The sequence below is a fragment of the Procambarus clarkii genome, chromosome 61 (genome assembly GCF_040958095.1).
Source record: "Procambarus clarkii isolate CNS0578487 chromosome 61, FALCON_Pclarkii_2.0, whole genome shotgun sequence".
In the NCBI taxonomy this organism is placed as follows: domain Eukaryota; kingdom Metazoa; phylum Arthropoda; class Malacostraca; order Decapoda; family Cambaridae; genus Procambarus; species Procambarus clarkii.
In genome coordinates this window covers 31,187,955-31,211,382 of record NC_091210.1, presented here as the reverse complement: position 1 = coordinate 31,211,382, position 23,428 = coordinate 31,187,955, and the positions used below count along the sequence as shown (strand labels likewise).

Below are 23,428 nucleotides of genomic sequence, written 5' to 3'. Positions count from 1 at the left end.
AACTCAACCGACTTAAATTTACTGTGAACAAGAAACAGCCAATGCTGGATCTTGACAACTACTGGATGAACCGGATTAAAGGACCCGAGAGCCATGAGGGCACTACGAGAGTCAACAACAACTACAAAGGAAGACTGACAACGAGAAAGCAGGAGACGAGGAGCATAGAGAATAGCATAAAGCTCCGCTGTAAAGATGCTAGTCTCCGGAGGTAAGCGACACATATAAGTGCGATCAGGAAAAACAACAGAGTAGCCAACACCGTCCGCAGACTTAGACCCATCGGTGAAGACAGAAACGGAGTGGGAGTGAGAAGAAAAGTGCTCAAGGAAAAGGCGTTTTAGAACCGTAGGAGGGGTAAAAACTTTAGTTATACGGGTCAAGGATGTACAAAACCGCGGAAGAGGGACTCTCCACGGGGGCAAAGAAGGAACAACACGAGGAGAAACATTAGAAATACGAACGGAAAGAGAGTCCTGTAGGCGAGATAACCGGACAGAAAGAGGGAGGTGGTGAAGAGGAACAGGAACCGCAGGAGGGGTAAAAGTTAAAGCACGACAGAGGCGAGAGGAAGGATGTTGTAAGGACCGTGCAAGATAGCGAAGACAGTAGCGATCACGGCGGTCTTGGAGAGACAGGAAGCCAGTGTCAACATACAAGCTAAGGACGGGAGTCGAACGAAAGGCACCAGAACCGAGGCGCAACCCAGTATGGTGCAAAGCATCAAGACGGCGAAGAGTAGAAGGAGAAGCAGACGAGTAAGCAGGGGCAACCATAATCGAGCTTAGACAGGACGAGAGAGGAATGTAAAGCAAGGAGAGTGCGCCTATCTGCCCCCCAAGAAGTATGGGACAAGACCCGAAGGAGGGTAAGGGCCTTAGAGCACTCAACACGGAGGTAAGAGATATGGGGAGACCAAGACATACGAGTGTCAAGGAATAACCCCAAAAGCTTCGCAGAATCTTTGTACTCAAGGGGATGACCATAAAGTGACAAAGAGGGACGAAGAACGACCCGTTTCCGCGTAAAAGTCATGGCAAAAGTCTTAGAAGTAGAGAACTTGAAGCCATGATCGGTGGCCCAAGATGACACGACATCAATTGCAAGTTGAAGCCGGCGCTGAAGGAGAGGCGAATCATCACCCTGCCAGCAAAGGGTAAGATCATCGACATAGAGAGCGGAGAAGAAGACACCTGAAGGAAGAGAGGAAAGAAGACCATTGAGGACAACCAGAAAAAGAGTAGTGCTCAGAACACTACCGTGGGGCACACCTTCGTATTGCTGAAAAGAGGCAGAGAGAGCAGGACCAAGGCGCACCCGAAAGGAACGACGAGAGAGGAAGCTGCGAAGAAAGAGAGGGAGATGACCACAAAGGCCAAAAGAACGAAGATGAGATAGAATATGATACCGCCAAGTGGTGTCGTAAGCCTTTTCCAGGTCAAAAAGGATGGCAACAACGGAGGTCTTCGCAGCAAAAGCAGTACGAATATAGACCTCCAAGTTCACCAGAACATCTGTCGTGCTGCGGCACTTGCGGAAACCAAATTGAGAAGGGGAGAGGAGGTGATGGTGTTCCAGGAACCACATCAGACGAACGTTAACCATACGTTCAAAGAGTTTGCAGACACAACTTGTGAGGACAATAGGGCGAAAGTCCTTAGGGAAAGTACCCAGAGACCCCGGTTTGCGAACAGGGAGGACAACGGCATCGAGCCAGTCCTCAGGGACTGACGACGACTCCCAGATCCGATTATACAGACTCAGTAAATACTGAGACGTGCACGGGGGAAGATGGCGAAGCATCTCATAATGAATACCATCGGGGCCCGCCGCCATAGAACCGCAGAGGGCCAGGGCAGAATAAAGTTCAGAGAGAGAGAAGGGATCATTATAGGGAAGCTGAAGACGAGTGCAGAAATCTAAAGGACGAGACTCAAGGACAGGTTTACGAAGAAGGAAAGATTGGGGAAGATGAAGACCAGAGCTAACAGAAGAAAAGTGGGAACCCAGTACGGAAGCGACCTGCAACGGGTCCGCCACAAGAGTATCATGGAGGTGAAGGACCGGTGAAACATCGGGAACGAACTTACCCGCTATCTTGCGGATATGCTTCCAGATCTGGGGCAGAGGAGTTTTGGACGTAATTGTTGAGACATAAGATGCCCAACATTCACGTTTAGCTATATGGATGACCCTAGGGGCCATTGGACTCGCTTTCCGAAAGAAAAGAAAAGAATTGGTCGTCTGCCTACGGCGGTGCCTCTTCCAGGCTGCACGCTTACAGCAGACAGCCCGAGCACAGTCCGCATTCCACCAGGGAACGCACTTCCGTGGACCCCGAGAGGAAGAGCGAGGAATAGAGCGGAAGGCAGCGTTGAAGACAGTGTCATGAAAAAGGAGGAGAGCGCGAGAGAGAGGCAGAAGGGAGAGGTCAGAGAGAGCAGCACTGAGGGTAAATAGGGTCCGGTCCGCCTTAGCAAACTGCCACCTAGGGAAAGAGAGGGAAGGGCGAAAAGAGAAAAAGGAAACAAGGATGGGGAAATGATCACTTCCATGGAGGTCATCAAGAACCTGCCACGTGAAATCTAAGTAAAGAGAAGAAGAGCAGAGAGAAAGATCAAGACAAGAAAGGGTGTGAGTCCGAGAGTCTAAATGAGTGGGCTCACCAGAATTCAGAAGAGACAGGGAAGAAGAGAGGAGAAACGGCTCAAGAAGGCGACCCCGGGTATTCGTCAGAACTTCACCTGAAAGAGAATGACGACAATTGAAGTCACCCAGCAGGAGCACAGGCTCTGGCAAGGAGTCTAGGAGGTGTTTCAAATCAGGAAGAGAAAGCAGGACACTCGGGGGGGAGATAAACGGAACAAACTGTGTACCATTTCCCCACAAAGATACGAGCAGCAGAACAATGGAGAGGCGAAGGAAAATGTAAAGGAACAAAGGGAACATTAGCACGAATCAAGAGAGCAGTAGAATTAGAAGCCCCAGCAACGGCTGGGGGGGGGGGAGAGAAAGGGATAGCCACGAAAACGACCAGGACGAGCACCAAGCATCAGCTCCTGGAGACAGACACAAAGGGGCGAAAACCGCGAAATCAGAAGTTGGAGTTCGAGGAAATTGGCGTAATAACCTCGAACGTTCCATTGAAGAAGAGACATCGACGAGAAGAGAAAGGACAAAAACAGAGAACAAGGAAGAAACAAAGGCGAAAGAGCAACAAAGCACGTTAAAGAATATCAGGGTCAGCAAAGTCAGGGTTAGGGGGCATGGGTAAACTGAGCAAAGACGGAGGGAAGGAGGCAGGAGAACAGACCAGAGGTGGGCGGGCGGGGTCCGGAGGAGGAAGAAGAGGAGGATACAACGGAGGGGAGCAGTCAAGGACAGCAGCAGGAAGAGGGGGGGGAAGAAAGAGGGGAGCGCACCCCAGCAAGAGCAGCAACCGAAAGGGAAGCAGGGGCTAAAGAAACCTCCATAGCAGGAACAGGGGGCGCAACCACCGAAATGGGAGGGGAAGGAGCGAGAGAGGCAGAAGTAGGGGCAGAGGAAGAAAGCGAAACCTTCTTACCCGCCGGGGAGGAGGAAGGAGAGGAGCCAGGCTTACGCTTCTGACTTAAAGAGACAGGTGTCCCAGCAACCACGTACTGGGCAACGGATTCTAGCGTCTCAACAGGAGAAGCTGAACGAGAGCACACATGACGGCCGTTTGGAGAGCGATGGACATCAGCCCGCACCGACAGGCGGCGGGGAGAGTCAAGAGGCGGAGGTGAAGGATGGAAAGGAGGAACGGAGGGAGACGAGGAAGAAGACACAGGAGACAAGACAGACCAGGTAGAAAGAAGGGGAACCCCAGACAGAGGACCAGGAGGTGGATCCTTCGGGAGAGAACCCAAAGGAACAGAGGAGGGGGCAGTGGGCGTATCAAGGTCCAAGGAAACAGTTGTGAGTCTGAGGAAGGTGGGAAGGACGAGGAGAGGAAGAGCGCAAAACGCGAGCATAAGAGATATTAGCATAAGGCGGGAGCCGGCGAACCTGGCGTCTCGCCTCAGGAAAAGATAAACGCTCCCGGTGCTTCAAGTTGAGGACGGCTGCCTCAAGCTTGTAATGGACACACGCACGGGAGAAGGTAGGATGGGCCTCACCGCAGTTGAGGCAACGAGCCTGGGGAGAAGTGCACTCCGACTTAGAGTGACCTTCGCCACCACACAAAGGACAGAGAGAGACAGTCCCAGAGCAGCGGAGGGCACCATGCCCAAACTTCCAGCACTTGTTGCAGAGCCGAGGAGAAGGAATGTACTCCTGGACAGAGCACCTGGCACCAGCAAGAATGACAGAGGGTGGAATTGTCATACCATCATAGGTAATCTTCACAACCCTGAGGGGTTGACGGCGACTACCACGAGGGGGACGAGTAAACGTGTCCACCTGGAGAATAGAATGGCCCTGGGCAGCAAGGACATGTCGAATATCGTCGTGGCAGTCGCGCAGGTCCCGAACACCGGTCACAACATCGGGCGGGAGCAGAATAGTGCCAACACTGGCATTCAACTGAGCGTTCTTCGAGACCCGAACAGGGGTCTCGCCAAGGCAGGATAAGGCAGCCAAGCGGGAAGCAGCATCCTGAAAAGGAGCAGCAACGACACGTGTACCGAGACGAGTGGGGTTGAAAGTAACAGACGCATCCACGGAATCAACGAGATGTCGATGGAGGGAGAAATCGTCAGGAGGCGCAAAATCAAGAGGGAGGAGATCAAAATATTTGGCCCACGAAGCGGGACCAAACAAGGCTTGATAGGTAGCAGAACTGGAAGGAATCGAGCGAGGGCGGCTGTGACGAGGACGGTGGTGAGAACCCCCAGAGAGAGAGGGGTTAAAAGGCGCAGTAGTTACAACTAGAGATGGAGCCGCGCCAGGGGACGAGGTAGTCACCACTGGGGGCTTGGGGCTCGACACAATCACAGAGGGAGGGGAGCCAGGGAAAGGAGTCAGAGAGGCCAAAGGAGGAGCAAGGTCGGGGCCCAATGCAGAGGAGGCTACAGAGCCCGGTCTTCCAACACGGACCGACTCGGGGGCTTGGTCGCCCACCCCACGAGCCTGAGAAGGTAAAGCAGAAACAGTCGAAACAGGGGTTATCATCATTACGAAAAGGAATATTCATTCACGAATGTGCCCCCACACCCACCATGGAGCCACAATTAGAGGCAGGACACCCAACAAGAAGCTATCGCCGATCTTGTCGGGGCCTCCTAGGGGTGCGTCGTGAGTATACGCCCCACAAACGCCACCTTAAGAACCGACAGTCCGTCGAGATCAGGTTCAGTGACGAAAGGGGGATTGACAATAAAAGGTTCCCCTCGCTCTCGACGTCGGGTACTACAGTCCTACGGGTGCAAGAGTATGCCTCCTCAAGCACCCGGGTGTCAAAATAGAAGAAGTCCAAGGGAAGAACCAGAACAAGCAAAAGGTCGGCAGGAAACGGCAAGCAGATAGGAGAAGAGGGGGGAAGAAAAACGAAACAGAAGGAAAAGGAAAAGGTGCTCAGCATAATTGGAGAGGACGGCAGCAGGAGCACAAGGCTAGAAAAGGACAGAGGACTGTCCCAAGGAGCATCACACTCCGGCAGCCGCCCACTAAGCTCCCCCTCACGGCAGCAACGAGCTGAGCGGGGAAGGGGGAAGCAGGTATCAAGCAGATACAGCATTGCCTGCTAACTCTTGTCTTCCAGCAGACCTGCAGTGGACTACAATACACAGTGGGCCACAATACACAGTGGGCCACAATACACAGTGGAACCACAGTACACAGTGGGCCAAAATACACAGTGGGCCACATTACGCAGTGGGCCACATTATGCAATGGGCCACAGTACACAGTGGGCCACAGTACACAGTGGGCCACAATACACAGTGGGCCACATTACACAGTGGGCCACAGTGCACAGTGGTCCACAATATGCAGTGGGCCACATTACACAGTGGGCCACAGTACACAGTAGGCCACAGTACACAGTGGGCCACAGTGCACAGTGGGCCACAGTACATAGTGGGCCACAATACACAGTGGGCCACATTACGCAGTGGGCCACAGTGCACAGTGGGCCACAATACACAGTAGGCCCACATTACGCAGTGGGCCACAGTATACAGTGGGCCACAGTACGCAGTGGGCCACAATACGCAGTGGGCCACAGTACACAATGGGCCACAATACATAGTGGGCCACAGTACACAGTGGGCCACAATACGCAGTGGGCCACAGTACACAGTGGGCCACATTACGCAGTGGGCCACAGTACACCACAGTACACAGTGGGACACAGTACACAGTGGGCCACAATACGCAGTGGGCCACAATATGCAGTGGCCCACAATACACAGTGGGCCCACATTATGCAGTTGGCCACAGTATACAGTGGGCCACAGTACACAGTGGGCCACAATATGCAGTGGGCCACAGTACATAATGGGCCACAATACGCAGTGGGCCACAGTACACAGTGGGCCACATTACGCAGTGGGCCACAGTACACAGTACGCCCCACGACACACTGGCCACCACACCCACACGACACAACACCGTGCAGAGTGCCAGTACCCATGGGTGACCTACACCAACAACACTACCATTAATGGGTGTTATCGTGGTCTCTGATGCACCATTGCCGTCTCTTCAACTGGGGGAAACGCGTTCGTTTTCTTCCTTGCGAGAAGTAACTTTTCCAATTATTTTTATCGCGCTGCGATATCTTATTATGCAAAATTGAGGTTTCCTGTGAGGTTCTTTATGAGTGCCTCGACGGCTGTTTTAAAAGTAATGGGAGTGAGATATGTTAGGAACGTGTGTTTGCCTTGCAGTCTCTCGTTTGTTATTGTTGTTATTCGCTACCTGGAACAAAAAGTTCCAAGCAGCACGGGCTATGGTGAGCCCTGTAGTTCTTGGCGTTGGCTTGCGGGCAGCGTTAGCCGGGGGATACTATGACTCCGGCTCGTGTCGTATTTACGTATAAACAGGCGCAGTAAAGGTAATTATGTTCGCCTCGTTTGTGTGTCAGAATGTTGGCCATAAGCCGTTACTTGCGCACTTGCCGGGGCTGCTGTTATCGTTCTGGGTGTTAGCGCGCACTTGTTCTCTGAATAATAGTTACCTGTTACAGCTGTTGAGTTTTTCATGTGAAATCACATGCGTGGCTTACTAAGGTTTGGAGACACAAGGGAACACTCACCCATTAAAGTTTGGAGACACACACACACCATTAAAGTTTGGAGACACATACACACACACCCATTAAAGTTTGGAGACACAAGGGACACACACACACCCATTAAAGTTTGGAGACACACACACACCATTAAAGTTTGGAGACACACACACACACACACCCATTAAAGTTTGGAGACACACACACACCCATTAAAGTTTGGAGACACACACACCCATTAAAGTTTGGAGACACAAGGGGACACTCACAACAGGTGTACCCCGCTTCTCGGTGTGTAATACACTGAGAGTTTATTTTAGTCTAGAATTACCTGGAGGACTAAAGTATACTTGCTGTTTCGTAAGCTATTGTGGTGCTCTTAATAACACTGCGGTTTGAGTTCCTAGTTGGGAATTTTTTTTTTTTTATTTTTTTTTTTTTTACATGCGAATAAATACAATACAATAAATTTAATAAAATAAGAAACCAATAACAAACAATCAGACAACAAAAAATACAAAAGCAGAAAGCAAATAAACACAAAGTAACACAAATACACTAAATTTACATTTAATTAATTAAATTTACAGTCTCCGTGGTGTAGTGGTAAGACACTCGCCTGGCGTTCCGCGAGCGCTATGTCATGGGTTCGTATCCTGGCCGGGGAGGATTTACTGGGCGCAATTCCTTAACTGTAGCCTCTGTTTAACGCAACAGTAAAATGTGTACTTGGATGAAAAAACGATTCTTCGCGGCAGGGGATCGTATTCCAGGGACTTGCCCGAAACGCTACGCGTACTAGTGGCTGTACATGAATGTAACAACTCTTGTATATATCTCAAAAAAAAAAAAAAAATACCGGCCTGAAGGACCGACAACAAAATCACAACAATGAACATAAACACAATGAAACACAGGAAAAAGAAACAACAATACCGGACAGAAGGGTAACGGAAATACAATAAATACAACAAAACAACAGTCATGAAAAACTCAACACCGGCCTGAAGGGCGCACAATAGGTACAATACATTGCAAACAAACCACAGGTCACAGCAAGCACACAGACTACTCAAAATTGTTCATACTTATCCGGCCACTCCGCCGCCGGGAACCGAACACAATACGCCTCCCACAGTAACATTACGTCATCCGGAACAGGCACAGTATGAACAGTACGAGGATCAGGCATCAACTCCGGCACACCCACAACAAAACACCGAGCCCGCTGTACCCAGATGGAAGAAGGGCACCACGGAACAGGATGCGCGCGGTCAATAATGTCAAACTGCAGAGGATGCTGCACATCATGCGCCACTCCGGAGGCCAAGATGAGAGGGAGGGGCTCCTTCCCACGAGGCCGGGCAATGGGCAGCGCACTGGGAGCCTCCTCGGCCGCCTCACAGCGCTCCGCGTCAACCACTGGACGTTGTTCCTGCCGGGACCCCCCACGCTTGGCATCCTTCTTCAGTACCAGCTTGATGCCTCGGCGCGCACCAGAACTCTCACCATCCACGTCAGTAGGAGCGACCAGCCCCCACTGCGGAGAACCTTCTGCAGGAGAAAGAACAGGAGGTAAATCATAGGTACAAACATCGTCAACAGCAGACACATGGACGTCAGCCACCACCAGAGTCGTAGAGCGCGAAGCACCCGGAGTCGCCACATCATCTCCCGAAGCTCCACCTGCGTCGTAGTCCTCCGCATCAGCCCAAGCAGTAGAAGAACGCCTGGACCGCTTGGGCACTGGCCGCACATCCTTACAGCCGGAGGCGGACCCAGAACCACTGGCGTCACGAACCAGGCGAACCGACGCCCGTCGCAGAACGGCAGCAGCCTCTACCACAGGGGGAACCGGACCACACACAGCAGGAGGCACCGCAGCCACCCCAGCACCCAGCACAGGAGGAACCCGAGGGGAGGACGCAGGGCCAGGGTCCACAGCCGAAGACGAGGAAGCCGACGGCGACGCTCCACAGGGATCACCAGGAAGGTCCATGGGAACGGCAGGGCCAGAGACATGGTCAGGAGGAACATCCGACGGCACCGCAACACCCGGAGGAGGGTCTGCAACAACCGGGGGAACGTCAGGTGACACTGGGGGAGCCGCAGCAGCGAACGGGACGCTCACCTCCTCACCCCCGGAGTCCTCCTCCAGAGGGAGCGGCGGGAAATCCTCCTCACGGAACAAGTTCACAGGAGCGACCGAATCAGCAGTACACCCGGCAGCCTGATGCCCCAACAAGCCACACCAGAAGCAAGTACGGGCTTGCCGGGCATAAAACACACGCACGTAGTACCCCAACAGCCGGACAGAGCACGGTATGTCCAACCTCAGTCGCATCCTGATGGTCCAAATGTTGATCTTCACACCCGAATACGTGCCAGACGACAGTGAGTTCATCCGCACACTGACGACGGAGCCGTACCTCTGGAAGAATCGCCGGAGGAGAGTCTCAGGAAACTCCATGGGGGCGCCATGAACACTGACATACGTCACAGCACCACTACGGTCTGAAAAGGTCACAGACCCGGTGCCGTCCTGTAGCTGCAAAGTACGTCCCTCGTACCTCCGTAAGAAAGCACGGTACACCGCCTCACCCACAAACTTGACAACAACACGGTGAGCAGTTACCAGCTCAATGCCATATACGTCCCCAACTGGGATACGAAGCATGGCACTCAATACCACGTCCAACAGCGGGTATCCAGCACGGCCAGTAAACTCCAATCCGATGGAGTTTACCCTCACGACAGGGGGAAGATGGCCGCCCATCGTAAAAGCGCCACGTCCACATCACCAGGAACAGCAGGGAGGGTAGAGACACCCACACCCCTGCCGGCGAAAACGGCAACCACCTCAAACTACCGGAGCGAGCAGGCGACACGTCCTCACTGCACGGTAGCTCAGGAGCAACTCCCTTAGTTGGGAAATAGGTGAAATTTGTGTAGTCGTAACTTAGCCTTGAAGTCTAAGGGCTAGATTGCTTGTTTGAGTGGCGCCGGGGACCTCGTTGTTGCTACATCAAATAGTCATCCGGACCCTAGTTACCCTGAGGTGAAACAACGGAGCGTGAGGTACTTTTTAGAATTTGAAAGGACCCAAAATGAGCAAATATTCAACGGTCCTGTAAGCCCTTAAGTCTTAACATCATGGTAATCGGATTGATTATGTTTCTTGACTTGTTGACTGATGTCAATATGTAAACTTGTAAACCTTCCCGGAACGCTACGCGTGTTAGTGGCTTTGCAAGAATGTAAAAATTGCAATCTTGTGTAATCTTACCAATCTATTGTACCTTCTTGTGAAAATAAATTATTATTATTATTATTATCTCTCTATGTGTCTACTATGTTTTTAAATGTACAAGTAACTGATGTACATGTTCCCTCTCCCACGTCAGCGTACTCAATAGTCTCTCTTCCTTCCTCAGTGAGTTAATAATACTGGTTCTCAAGTATTTATGTACAGATTTGAAGCCTCAAACCATTTGAACAGCTCACTTTTTTTTTGCTTGTTAACGGTAAACTAGACAGCAGTTTTGTACAATGATTGTTACATCTGTAGACAGGGTGGGCTTCGACAGACAGACACCAGTATACCTGGAACCTACCTGCAGAGGGTTTCAAGAGTTCTTCTACTCCCCGAGCCGCTTTGGGGCTAGGCTCGACTTGTGATAACTTGGGGCAACAGGCTGTTGGAACAGGTCCAACAACCTGTTCTCTGGACTAGTTCTTCAAATCAATACTGACATATATTTTATCATAATTTTACTTATGGGGATTACATCAATTTTACGTTTAGTTGGATTTAGTGCAAAAGTATTTGTAAAAATATCGGCGTTCATGACATGTTCTCAGATCAAACGGTTGTGTTTATGAACGCACTCAGATCGAACGGTTGTGTGCTGCAGACATAGGCCCTTAAGTCTGACTTTTCTTGCTTTCACTGTTCGAAAGTGTTCACAAGTACATGTACACAAGAACATCTTGTGTGTTTTGTTCATTTGTTCGAGTGTTCAGTAGCTATATTATTGTTGCGTAACTCAGGTCCTCTATTATGAGTCTTGCTCCACTGTGACTCTTGCTCCACTGTGACTCTTGCTCCACTGTGACTCTTGCTCCACTGTGAGTCTTGCTCCACTGTGACTCTTGCTCCACTGTGACTCTTGCTCCACTGTGACTCTTGCTCCACTGTGAGTCTTGCTCCACTGTGACTCTTGCTCCACTGTGACTCTTGCTCCACTGTGACTCTTGCTCCACTGTGAGTCTTGCTCCACTGTGACTCTTGCTCCACTGTGACTCTTGCTCCACTGTGACTCTTGCTCCACTGTGAGTCTTGCTCCACTATGAGTCTTGCTCCACTGTGAGTCTTGCTCCACTGTGACTCTTGCTCCACTGTGAGTCTTGCTCCACTGTGAGTCTTGCTCCACTGTGACTCTTGCTCCACTGTGAGTCTTGCTCCACTGTGAGTCTTGCTCCACTGTGAGTCTTGCTCCACTGTGACTCTTGCTCCACTGTGAGTCTTGCTCCACTGTGAGTCTTGCTCCACTGTGAGTCTTGCTCCACTGTGACTCTTGCTCCACTGTGACTCTTGCTCCACTGTGAGTCTTGCTCCACTGTGAGTCTTGCTCCACTGTGAGTCTTGCTCCACTGTGAGTCTTGCTCCACTGTGAGTCTTGCTCCACTGTGAGTCTTGCTCCACTGTGACTCTTGCTCCACTGTGAGTCTTGCTCCACTGTGAGTCTTGCTCCACTGTGAGTCTTGCTCCACTGTGACTCTTGCTCCACTGTGAGTCTTGCTCCACTGTGAGTCTTGCTCCACTGTGAGTCTTGCTCCACTGTGACTCTTGCTCCACTGTGAGTCTTGCTCCACTGTGAGTCTTGCTCCACTGTGAGTCTTGCTCCACTGTGACTCTTGCTCCACTGTGACTCTTGCTCCACTGTGAGTCTTGCTCCACTGTGAGTCTTGCTCCACTGTGAGTCTTGCTCCACTGTGAGTCTTGCTCCACTGTGAGTCTTGCTCCACTGTGAGTCTTGCTCCACTGTGAGTCTTGCTCCACTGTGAGTCTTGCTCCACTGTGAGTCTTGCTCCACTGTGAGTCTTGCTCCACTGTGACTCTTGCTCCACTGTGAGTCTTGCTCCACTGTGAGTCTTGCTCCACTGTGAGTCTTGCTCCACTGTGACTCTTGCTCCACTGTGAGTCTTGCTCCACTGTGAGTCTTGCTCCACTGTGAGTCTTGCTCCACTGTGACTCTTGCTCCACTGTGACTCTTGCTCCACTGTGACTCTTGCTCCACTGTGAGTCTTGCTCCACTGTGAGTCTTGCTCCACTGTGAGTCTTGCTCCACTGTGAGTCTTGCTCCACTGTGACTCTTGCTCCACTGTGACTCTTGCTCCACTGTGACTCTTGCTCCACTGTGAGTCTTGCTCCACTGTGAGTCTTGCTCCACTGTGAGTCTTGCTCCACTGTGAGTCTTGCTCCACTGTGAGTCTTGCTCCACTGTGAGTCTTGTTCCACTGTGACTCCTCCACCCCCGCTCACATTATCACCCTCGAACACTAGCCTAGTGGTCTTCCCATTCATGACCACTATGCCCACAGCCCCCAAGTGCCCCGCACATGCGCCCACGTGCACCCACGTACCCCTACGTACCTCCCCGGCAATGGCCACCCTTTCACTAATCAGAAATACACGAACCCAAGCAAGCAACTTGCCTAACCTGTCGAGGTCGATGCATGGAAGATGTCAATAATACAGCGTTTTAATTTTTAATAATAAGTCGCAAATGAAACGAGTGGGGTCGATTCTGTGAAGACTTGGATGAACTAGGCGTGAGAACGGGTTGTTGTTGTTGAGTGTATGTGATTCTTGTTTTATAGGCCTATCCTCCGCAGACACTAATCCTTGTTTGTTGACATCTCGCGAGAAAGCGTACAGGGATTTCTTTGCCCTCTAACTCCAGTTTCTTATCTGTTAAAACAAAAATAAGAAAATCCTTATTAATGTTTTTCTTGTGCATTATATGCACCTTCCTGCAATATATTTCTGTAAAGTTTCAGTCAAAGATTCACTGGCAAATGTTTCGTGAGTGTGTGTATATATATCACAATATGGCGTTATATCAGGGACGAGTGTGGCGGGTAGTTCATTATTCACGACCACTAATTGTCCAGCAGTCGTCCCTAGTCTGTCCGAGCGACGGTTGGGGGACACTGATGGAACGCTCTTGTGTGTGTGGGTGTGGGTGTGTGTGTGTGTGTGTGTGTGTGTGGGTGTGTGTGTGTGTGTGGGTGTGTGGGTGTGTGTGTGTGGCTGTGTGTGTGTGTGGGTGTGTGGGTGTAGGTGTGTGGGTGTGTGTGTGGTGTGTGTGTGTGTGGGTGTGTGGGTGTGTGGGTGTGTGTGTGTGGCTGTGTGTGTGGCTGTGTGTGTGGGTGTGGGTGGTTTCTGTCACTTAATGAACGGGTGTTGCATCGCGCTCTGTGTAGCTGCATTCGTTCTCGGCGAACGATCTGGCATAGGCTACTGAAGTTAACATTGGAAAACCTTGCTTCCTAGACCTCTATTTTAGTGGCCATAACTGAAGTAATGGACAGTAATGAATAATGTCAGTTGCTTGACGAGCGACACTGAGAGCAGCAGTACCAGGGGGCGGCCCAGAAGTGACTTTACGGTAATACAATTTCATTTCATTCATTTTATAATAAACGTGAATAATAAAATACTTTATTGTTTTTATTATTTAGTTATTATATTTTATTGTACTTTTTTTATTTTATACTAATATTTTATTTCATTCATGGTAGTATTACGGTAAAATTACTTAAAGTTGGATCTATATGTTAAAAGGTCCAAGTTCAAACTCCCACGGGGGGGGGGGGTAGGAGAAGGGGGGGGGGGCATTATCTCATGTGGGCGTGATACATGTTAGTCATACATGTATCACGCCGACATGTATCACGCCCACATGCATCACGCCCACATGTATCACGCCCACATGCATCACGCCCAACATGTATCACGCCCACATGTATCACGCCCACATGCATCACGCCCAACATGCATCACGCCCACATGTATCACGCCCACATGCATCACGCCCACATGTATCATGCCCACTTGTATCACGCCCACATGCATCACGCCCAACATGCATCACGCCCAACATGTATCACGCCCAACATGCATCACGCCCAACATGTATCACGCACAACATGTATCACGCCCAACATGTATCACGCCCACATGTATCATGCCCACATGCACCAAGCCCACATGTATCACGCCCAGCATGTATCACGCCCACATGTGATGGGTTCAAAGTTTCTAGGTTCAGTAGGCTGCTTAAGGCATTAGAGCGGATAGACAAGTTCAGCGCCTTACTCTTCTAAGTTTCTAAGTTTAGTGCCCTACTGAAGACTCGAACCAGTGGCAATGTGTGCTTCTTTACTATTTGCACCTGCAAGATTGAGCTGTTAGCTCTTGGACCCCGCCTCTCTAACCATCCGAAGTCTAATGAACTGACTTCCGAACTATTTTTTCTCTTTCAAATCAATATAATTTTCACAGACTCACACCCCCAGGAAGCAGCCCGTAGCAGCTGTTTATAACTCCCAGGTACCTATTTACTGCTAGGTGAACAGGGAAAACTAGGAGAAAGAAACTGCCTGTTTCTGCCTCGGCCGGGAATCGAGCCCGGGACCTTAGGACTACAACCACCGAGCGCTGTCCACTCAGCCACGAGCCATTGTATGTCCTGAGGGATGGGGGGGGTTCTACCTTACCACTCTTGCTGTAGTGAACTTCTTTTCTTGAAGATTACCAAAGCTGTCCAAACGAAGTAGCTGCTTAAAGTAATAACTGAAAAAAGGTCATTAATAAAAAAAAGTGTTTTCCTTATTAAGACCACTGAATAGCTCGTTCGATAGAGCATCGGCCTCTCACACTGTCGGAAAATCCGACACCATTTAATAATATCATACAGACAGATAATAATTGCTGTATGAACAAGTTACCCATAGAAAATGTAACTTGTAGTGGAACATTCTGTCTATAGAATACGGGATATCATTACCACATACTATTATAAATTTACCACCTATTATGGTGGGAATTATTCTTAAATACATTAGTCTTTGGACTTTACCATCATAAAAACATCTCATATAAATTAACATAATTATCAGTATTAAAGAAGAGTAAATGTGACCCTTCTATCACTTTCTGTCATCTGGACAATGTAAGCCAGGCGTCAGTGGTGAGGGAGGGCAGCCATTGCCATTGTTTATATTGAGACCACAGAGGCTCACGGGAGCAAATTCGGCTCCTGTTAATTCTCTTGGACGAAGTGTTATGGAAGATCAGAGTAGTGATCTGCCATCATCAACACGCTGTCATCAATTTCAAGGGAAGTGCCTTTCCGAAACCCGTTTATCTTTCATTTATGGCCATTAATGTCAGTGGATATAGGGTTAGCCGGTTAGAGCACGAGATAGCCTCAAACTAAAGGCAATTAAGCCAGGTCTTCATTGTTCCATGTACAGTGTTCTCTGATATACCTGTCATATACTAGGATTCTGGCTTTACAGCTAGCGCCCTTTTGACAAGTCAAGACGAGGAAGCATGCTTTGTGCATCAGTTACCAGGGTGTTGGAAGCTACCTCAAAGAGGGAAAATGTGGTGTCTACATCCTGGTTATACCTGGTGGACTAAGGCCTGCTGTACAAATAAGATAAGGAACCTCTTCAATGTTTAATAATGTATGTAGTCTAATACTGTAGTTTGATTGGCTGCATATATATAAATTTAATAAACCCCCCTAATGTGTAGAGGATCGATTTGTGAGATTATGAGATTATTGCAGAAATACAGTCCACTTATCATCATACAAATTGCTATCGAAGTATATAAATTAACGTAAATATAAATTCTATATAAATTCATATAAATTAAATAAATATAAATCTCACAGGTCGGTTCCCACACACATGCGGTGGGTTCAAGGTTCGAGTCTCCTAGAGCCCAGAGGACTGGAAAGGTGTGTAATAACCCCCCCCCCTAATATAAATATACCCATTATAAATGTACATTGTACATTAATGTGGTGAAGGCTGCGATGGTCAAAGTACGTCTTATATGCCATATATATCACATCATCGTCATATATCAATGAGAACATCCACCGGAGCCGTGATGAGGCTTCGAACCTGTGTCAATACGTCTCAAATGCGTTATCATTTCCTCATATGTCAGTATTGTATTAAAAGATATGAAATATTCCTCATTATGGCTAATAAGCGTTAAATATTGTAATATTATATTGCTCTTTGTGTTAGGTGCTACTTAGCATATTAAGGATGTCCACACTTGCTGTAGCGACCGTTTGTAACCCACTGTTATATTCAGGTGTAAGTAGTATTATCCAGGTCTGCTGGAACACCTTGCAGGTCTGCTGGAACACCATGCAGCTGTCTGCTGGAACACCATGCAGCTGTCTGCTGGAACACCATGCAGCTGTCTGCTGGAACACAATTTAACTGTCTGCTGGAACACAAAAGTTAGCAGGCAATGCTGTACCTGGTTGATTGGGTTCTGGGAGTCCTCTACTCCCTTTCAGTGTTTGGTCCACCAGGCTGTTGCTTGGAGCCGCCCGCAGGCCCACATACCCACCACAGCCCCCTTGGTCCGGCACTCCTTGGAGGAAACAATCTAGTTTTCTCTTGAAGATGTCCACGGTTGTTCCGGCAATATTTGGGTTATGATTTTGTTTTAATTCCAGGGACTGGCTGCTTGCTCGTTGCAGGGTGCGGTCACGGCGTTGGCGCTCTCTCAGTTGTTGGTTGACGTCTGGTGCGAGCAGGTCGCTGTTGTTGGTGTGTGGTGTGCCGGCTAGCCTGTAGGGGCAGCTGGCGTTATGGCGTCGTCGGTGACGCGGATTCGGAGGGTGGATTCCGCAGGATTGGAGTTCTCGGCGGCTGCTGATTGGACGTTGGTGGAAGTGACGCTTTTGGATGTTTTCCAGGTGGACCTGCACACTGTTTACGGCCTTGAAAGATCTCTGACAAGCGTGTGGTGATCAAGTTCTCTGCCCCTGGTCCATATCAGCGTTTTGTGAGTGATTTTGCTGGGCGTTCTCATCTGCTCCCGGGCTCTGCTGGTACTGTGGAGGTGTCGGACCGGTGTGTGGCGCCGACGTTTGTCAGCATCCATGGAGTTCCCTTGGACTTTCCCGAGGAGGTCCTTCGCACCTGCTTCTCTCGGTACGGTACTGTGTTCACTCACCGTATAACCTGCCTTCGCCCAGGCCGCCTGTTGGGCTTGAGGACCAATGTGCGGACCCTTGGCATGCGCTTGACGCGTGATATTCCTTCTCAGGTCAAGTTCTACGGCTTTAACATGCGGGTTTTCTATGAGGATCAACCACGCACCTGTTTTCAGTGTGGTTTGCGAGGGCATCTTGCGGCCGGTTGCACTGCTTACGGGATGGGGGAACCAGCTATCTTCCAGGAGGGTGATTTTCCCCCCTTGGGGGTTGGGGGGCCAAGCCAAGTGTTGCAGAGACCGTGTTTGTCCCCCACGGCCCCTCCTCGTCGTTGGTGCCTTCTGATTCGACTGATCCTACTCTGGCTGTTCAGCAGCCCTCACTTCCTGTGCACGTCGTCACTGCGGAGGTTCATCGGGCTTCAGATGTTGCTGCCATGGAGTCAGGTACGTCTGTGGAAGCTGCTCCATCGTGTGTATCTTGAGGTTATCTTGAGATGATTTCGGGGCTTTAGTGTCCCCGCGGCCCGGTCCTCGACCAGCCCTCCACCCCCAGGAAGCAGCCCGTGACAGCTGACTAACACCCAGGTACCTATTTTACTGCTAGGTAACAGAGGCATAGGGTGAAAGAAACGCTGCCCATTGTTTCTCGCCGGCGCCCGGGATCGAACCCGGGACCACAGGATCACAAATCCAGCGTGCTGTCCGCTCGGCCGACCGGCTCCCTCTGTAGGTGGGAGTGGCGATCCTGTGGGCCCTTCGTGTGGGGTTGCTCCTTCGTCTGGTGGCCGTACATCCGACGTGGTTGCTGCTGATTCGGAGGCGCTGCGGTCCTCTCGTGGCTCTAGAGGGCCTTCCCCGGTCGCGACGTCGGACCAGCCCCGTCGTAAGCGGGAGGCACGGGCGCGTTCCTCTGACAAAGGTTCTCCCATTAAGCGAGGGTGGGGTCTACGGCTGGAGCTGCTGTGGCGTGCGTCTCTTCTCCTCCTCCCTCTGGTGTCCTGATGCGGTCTGTTGCACCCGGGGCCCCCTCTGGGGGCAGTGACGCCCCAGAACCAGTTGTGGTTGATCAGTGGGTGGTGTCCCCTGTGTGGAAGGTCCTGGACGGGATGCACTGACGTTGAAGTTTACAAAGTCTACAAAGAGTGCGAGCGCCGACGTTCCTGTGGGGCCCTCCACTGCAGGGTTGCCAGATGGTGAGCCTACTGTTCCTACTGCCTCCCATGTGGGGGCTCTGCTCCACCTTCTACGGGGGCTGTGGGGTTGGTGGGGTCCTCATTACCTTCCTGATGGCGCCCTCTCTGACTTGTGCGACGCTGAATGTGCGTGGATTGCGTGACTTGGCTGTGCAGATGGGCTTGGTGGCTGTGCTTCGTGAGCAACGTGTAGATGTAGCCTTTATTCAGGAGCATAATGTGCGTGACTTGAGTGCTTTGTCTGGGTTGACTGATGATTTTCATGTAGTGCTTAATCCGCCGAGGATGTCCTTTGGGGGCACGCTGATGCTGTTCTCCGGAGGGCGTCCATTTCCGTGCTTCACACGGAGATGGATGAAGATGGCCGGGTGTTGTTCGCTCGTGTGCGGTACCTCGGGGTGGAGATTCCCTTATTGACTGTGTATGCTCCTTCTGGCACGGCGCGTCACAGAGAGAGGGAGGAGTTTTTCCAGGGTGGGCTGTTACACTTCTTGCGTCATGTTACGTACTCCTAGCTGAATACGTATATAAATTTAAAATAAACTTTTGTTCCATTTCATCATATATGTACACACATTATATTTTTGTAAATTATCGTGTGGTGTGGCAGCGTCAGTGGAGATAGGAGCGCGGTTGCTTTTCACACGTCTAATACCTGTTAGATTCGGGAAGTTAGAATTGCTGGACCTGTTCAGTTTGGGAGTTCCAGATGTCACTTTTATTAAGTTTATGTAATTGTTTATTTACTGTAATTAAGCAGGTGGCATTGTACTTATATATTTTGCAATTAACTATTATATGTAATTTGCATTCTTATGTGTTTTGAGAACAAGTGGTTGTTCAATTAGTTTTAAATATTAAAAAGTCTTTAGTTTCCATCCCTCATCCTGGATGAGGCAGAGGAGGAGAGGATTGTGGGTAAGCGACAGAGCGAGAGTCAGTAGCTTCAAGGGACTCGAAGGAATAACATGTGGGAGATAAGTCTGTTTACTTGTTGGTGTGCCATATTTTATTATATTATATTAAGTGTGATGACAATATTTTTTTTGGTTTGTTGTATAAGTTAACTTTACCATCTGTGTTTTTATATTATACTGTCTTGAATATATATATTATAAGTTATATGTATAATTCTTCAGTCTTAAAGGAAAGTTGTAACAAAGTGCTCATTACTTATTAAGGGGTTATACTGGTGACCCGCTCTTGTGAACAGCAGTTTTTAGTAACCCTAGACCTGTTTTAAAGTTGGCTGTTGTAGGGTCACGAGCCGTAACGTACGATAGGTAACACGTCATGACACAAGGGACATGGTCTTTGGGAGTGATTTTGATTGTGTCACTCTCGCACGGGATTGCAATAGTGCGCATCCGCAGAATATTTCTCGGGCGTTGGTCTCCACCTTACAGAGTTGTGGGTTTCGTGATGCTGCTCTCATGTTTGGGGGCGATTTGGAATTCACCTTTGCTGCACGAGGGGCGTGTTCCAGGCTGGATCGTTTTTATGTTCATGGGCGGGAGGGCTCTGTTTTTGCGTTTCGTACGGTTCCTGTTGCCTTTTCTGATCATTGTTTGGTTGTGGTGCGTGTTGTTGTTCGTAGTCAGGTTCGTGTGGAGAGGGGTTGGTGGAAGTTGAATTGTCGGTTGTTGCGTTGTCCTTGGGTGCGTGAGGCGTTTCGTAGTTGGTGGGTGGGGCTTGTTGTTCGCAAGTGCGAGTTTTCGTCTGTGTTGGACTGGTGGGAGTGGTGCAAGGTGGAATGCAAGTCCTTTTTTGTTGTGGTTGCGAAGCGTGAGGCGGCGGGGCGGTTTGGTTTGTTGCGCTTTCTTCAAGCGCGTTTTACTCGGTTGTATGTGTTGCTAAATGGTGGGGCTGATTGTTTTGATGCTATTTCGGTGTGTAAGGAGCGCATTTGTGGTTTGCGGGAGGAGTTGGCTGAAGGAGTTCGGGTGCGGGCTCGTGTTGACGAGCGTGTCTGGTGAACGGCTTTCTCCTGTTCTTTTGCGGAAGGAGAAAGCCCATCGGGACTCGGTTCTTCTCACCGGTCTCCAGCGTCCGGACGGTTCTGTTTTGTCTAACACGGATGGGGTCCTGTTGTATGTGCAGCAGGAATTGGGAGCGCTGTATGGGGAGGTAGGGGTGGATGAGGATTTGGCTGCTTTCTTTTTGCGTCACTGCCCTGGTTCGATTCCCGCTGAAGGAAGAAGCGTTTGGACAACGTTTCCTTTCACCTGATGCATTTGTTCATCTCGAAGTAACTGGTAACCTGATAGAGAATTGTTGTGGGAGCATGTTGGGGCGCTTCCACAATACCTCCCCCCCCACCGCTCCCCCCGATTGTGGGAAGCCACGAGGTGAACCAGTACAGTATAAGGATGTGGAATACAGTATAAGGATGTGGAATACAGTATAAGGATGTGCAATACAGTATACGGATGTGCATTACAGTATAAGGATGTGCAATAGAGTATCAGGATCTTCATTACAGTGAGGAGCTCTGCAATACAGTATAATCATCTATGGTACAGTGTAGGCTCAGCATTACAGCATAAAGCTCAATTATTTGTGAGGTTACTGTTAACACCAGTACGTCTAACGTGGAACTAAACGCTATATTACAAGTACGTCTAACATGGAACACAAGGCTAATACCGGTACGTCTAACACAATGTTATTACCGGTGCGTCTAACGTGGAACAAAATGCTAATCACCAGTAAGCCTAACACGGAACAATTTTGACGCCATAGTATAGTCTTTATTTTATTACCAGTAACGCATTTTAATGTCACTGGCACGTAGCACAGCTTTACCACCAGTAACAGGGAATAGAGATTTATTGACAACCAGAAACTTTTCATGGGAATATACCTAAGTGCAAATTAATACCGGGAAGGCCTAGCCTAATACGCGACACAATTTCATAAGTCGGCCAGTAAAGCCTAAACTATAGGCTTTGAGAACATTACTGGAATTACAGCTTTGTAAACTAGATTTTTATATAGGTAATTTAGGGCGAAGAGATATCTAGGCTACCACAGTACAACGATATACAGCGCTGTGTATGCGATATACAACCTAGTGTGCTCAATATAACGATATACAGCCCAGTGTGCCCACAATATACATCCCAGTGTGCCCACAATATACATCCCAGTGTGCCCACAATATACATCCCAGTGTGCCCACAATATACATCCCAAAGTGCCCACAATATCCATCCCAGATCCCAGTGTGCCCACAATATACAACCCGTCCATCTGTTATATATATATATATATATATATATATATATATTATATATAATATATATATATATATAATATATATATAATATATATATATATATATATATATACGCGCTCGTGTCGCGTCAGACTAGAAATAAAAATGAATTTTGGAGAATTGATTTTGAATTACCTCCAACAGTGAAAAGAAATGTACGAAAGATTGAGAAAATTCGTGTTAGAATTATTAATCTTACTTTTTCGGTCATATTTAATAATATATATATATATATATAATAATATATATATTATATATATATATATATTATATATATAAAGACAAACCAAACTAACCTAACCTTCCTAGGCCTAATGCACCTTATAGAGCACAGCATTATGTAACTAGCCAGACATCTCCCAGCACAAATCATCGCCTGAGTACTAAGTACTAATGGTACTCCGTTTCCATCAACCATCTCCCGTGGACTTCACCCTCTAATAACTGTGCCAGATGGCTCAAAGATTATGGATATACTTAGACCTAAACCCTCCAGTATATCTCAGGGGCGACCTTGGACATGACGGGCGCAGACATCTCTATTATTGACAACAGTTCGGTCAGCAACTACGACGATCTTTCCGCTCCAAGGTTTCAGTGGATGAGCCACATGCTCTCTGGAGACGGTATCTTGCCGCGACGCCTCGTTCTGGAAGTGTTATCGTATGAGGCTATAAGGGTGATATCCCGTGTTGGAAAGACTAGCTGTTAGCGTTACTAATATTTTCGATCGGGACTACCTACCTTCTCCTTAGCTAAAACGCTATCCTTAGCCAGAAGCTGATATCACGTTCACCATTCGACTACCTTCATGGTGGTCGGAGCAGACAAATTGGCTGCTCTGCTTTCTTTAATGCCTATTATTAAAGAAAAATATACTAAAATAGCCTAGAATTATTTGTCTTTTGGAAAATTAGAAGAATGCCACACATAATTGGGATCCCTTCCTTGCTGTTGACTAAATCAGTGGTTACATTTTGTTTTAATATTGTTGCTTCACTTGTAATCCTTCCCGCATTCCCTCTTCCCTGGCCCTAATACACATTAAGGGGTTTTCTTTTTTGATACTTCTGATCTGGGGGGGGGGGGCTGTATTGATGCTTCAGATCTAGAGGGTGGGCTGTATTGATGCTTCAGATCTGGAAGGGGGCTGTATTGATGCTTCAGATCTGAGGGGGCTGTATTGATGCTTCAGATCTAGGGGTGGGCTGTATTGATGCTTCAGATCTAGGGGGGGCTGTATTGATGCTTCAGATCTGGGGGGGCTGTATAGATGCTTCAGATCTAGGGGTGGGCTGTATTGATGCTTCAGATCTGGGGGGGGGGCTGTATTGATGCTTCAGATCTAGGGGGGGGGGGGCTGTATTGATGCTTCAGATCTAGGGGTGGGCTGTATTGATGCTTCAGATCTGGGGGGGCTGTATTGATGCTTCAGATCTGGGGGGGCTGTATTGATGCTTCAGATCTGGGGGGCTGTATTGATGCTTCAGATTTGGAGG

General features: G+C 49.0%; 2 protein-coding genes across 2 annotated transcripts; one reads left to right on the top strand and one right to left on the bottom strand.

The window, feature by feature from the left end:
• Window positions 1–11,198: 11,198 nt before the first annotated feature.
• Window positions 11,199–12,782, bottom strand: LOC123753631 (uncharacterized). Its single transcript, XM_045735603.1, has one exon. It carries the CDS (start codon window positions 12,780–12,782, stop codon window positions 11,199–11,201), a length of 1,584 nt encoding a protein of 527 aa, XP_045591559.1.
• A 1,366-nt stretch (window positions 12,783–14,148) lies between these two features.
• LOC123753632 (keratin-associated protein 4-2-like) lies at window positions 14,149–14,508 on the top strand. The gene has a single exon (XM_045735605.2). It carries the CDS (start codon window positions 14,149–14,151, stop codon window positions 14,506–14,508), a length of 360 nt encoding a protein of 119 aa, XP_045591561.1.
• Window positions 14,509–23,428: the final 8,920 nt, after the last annotated feature.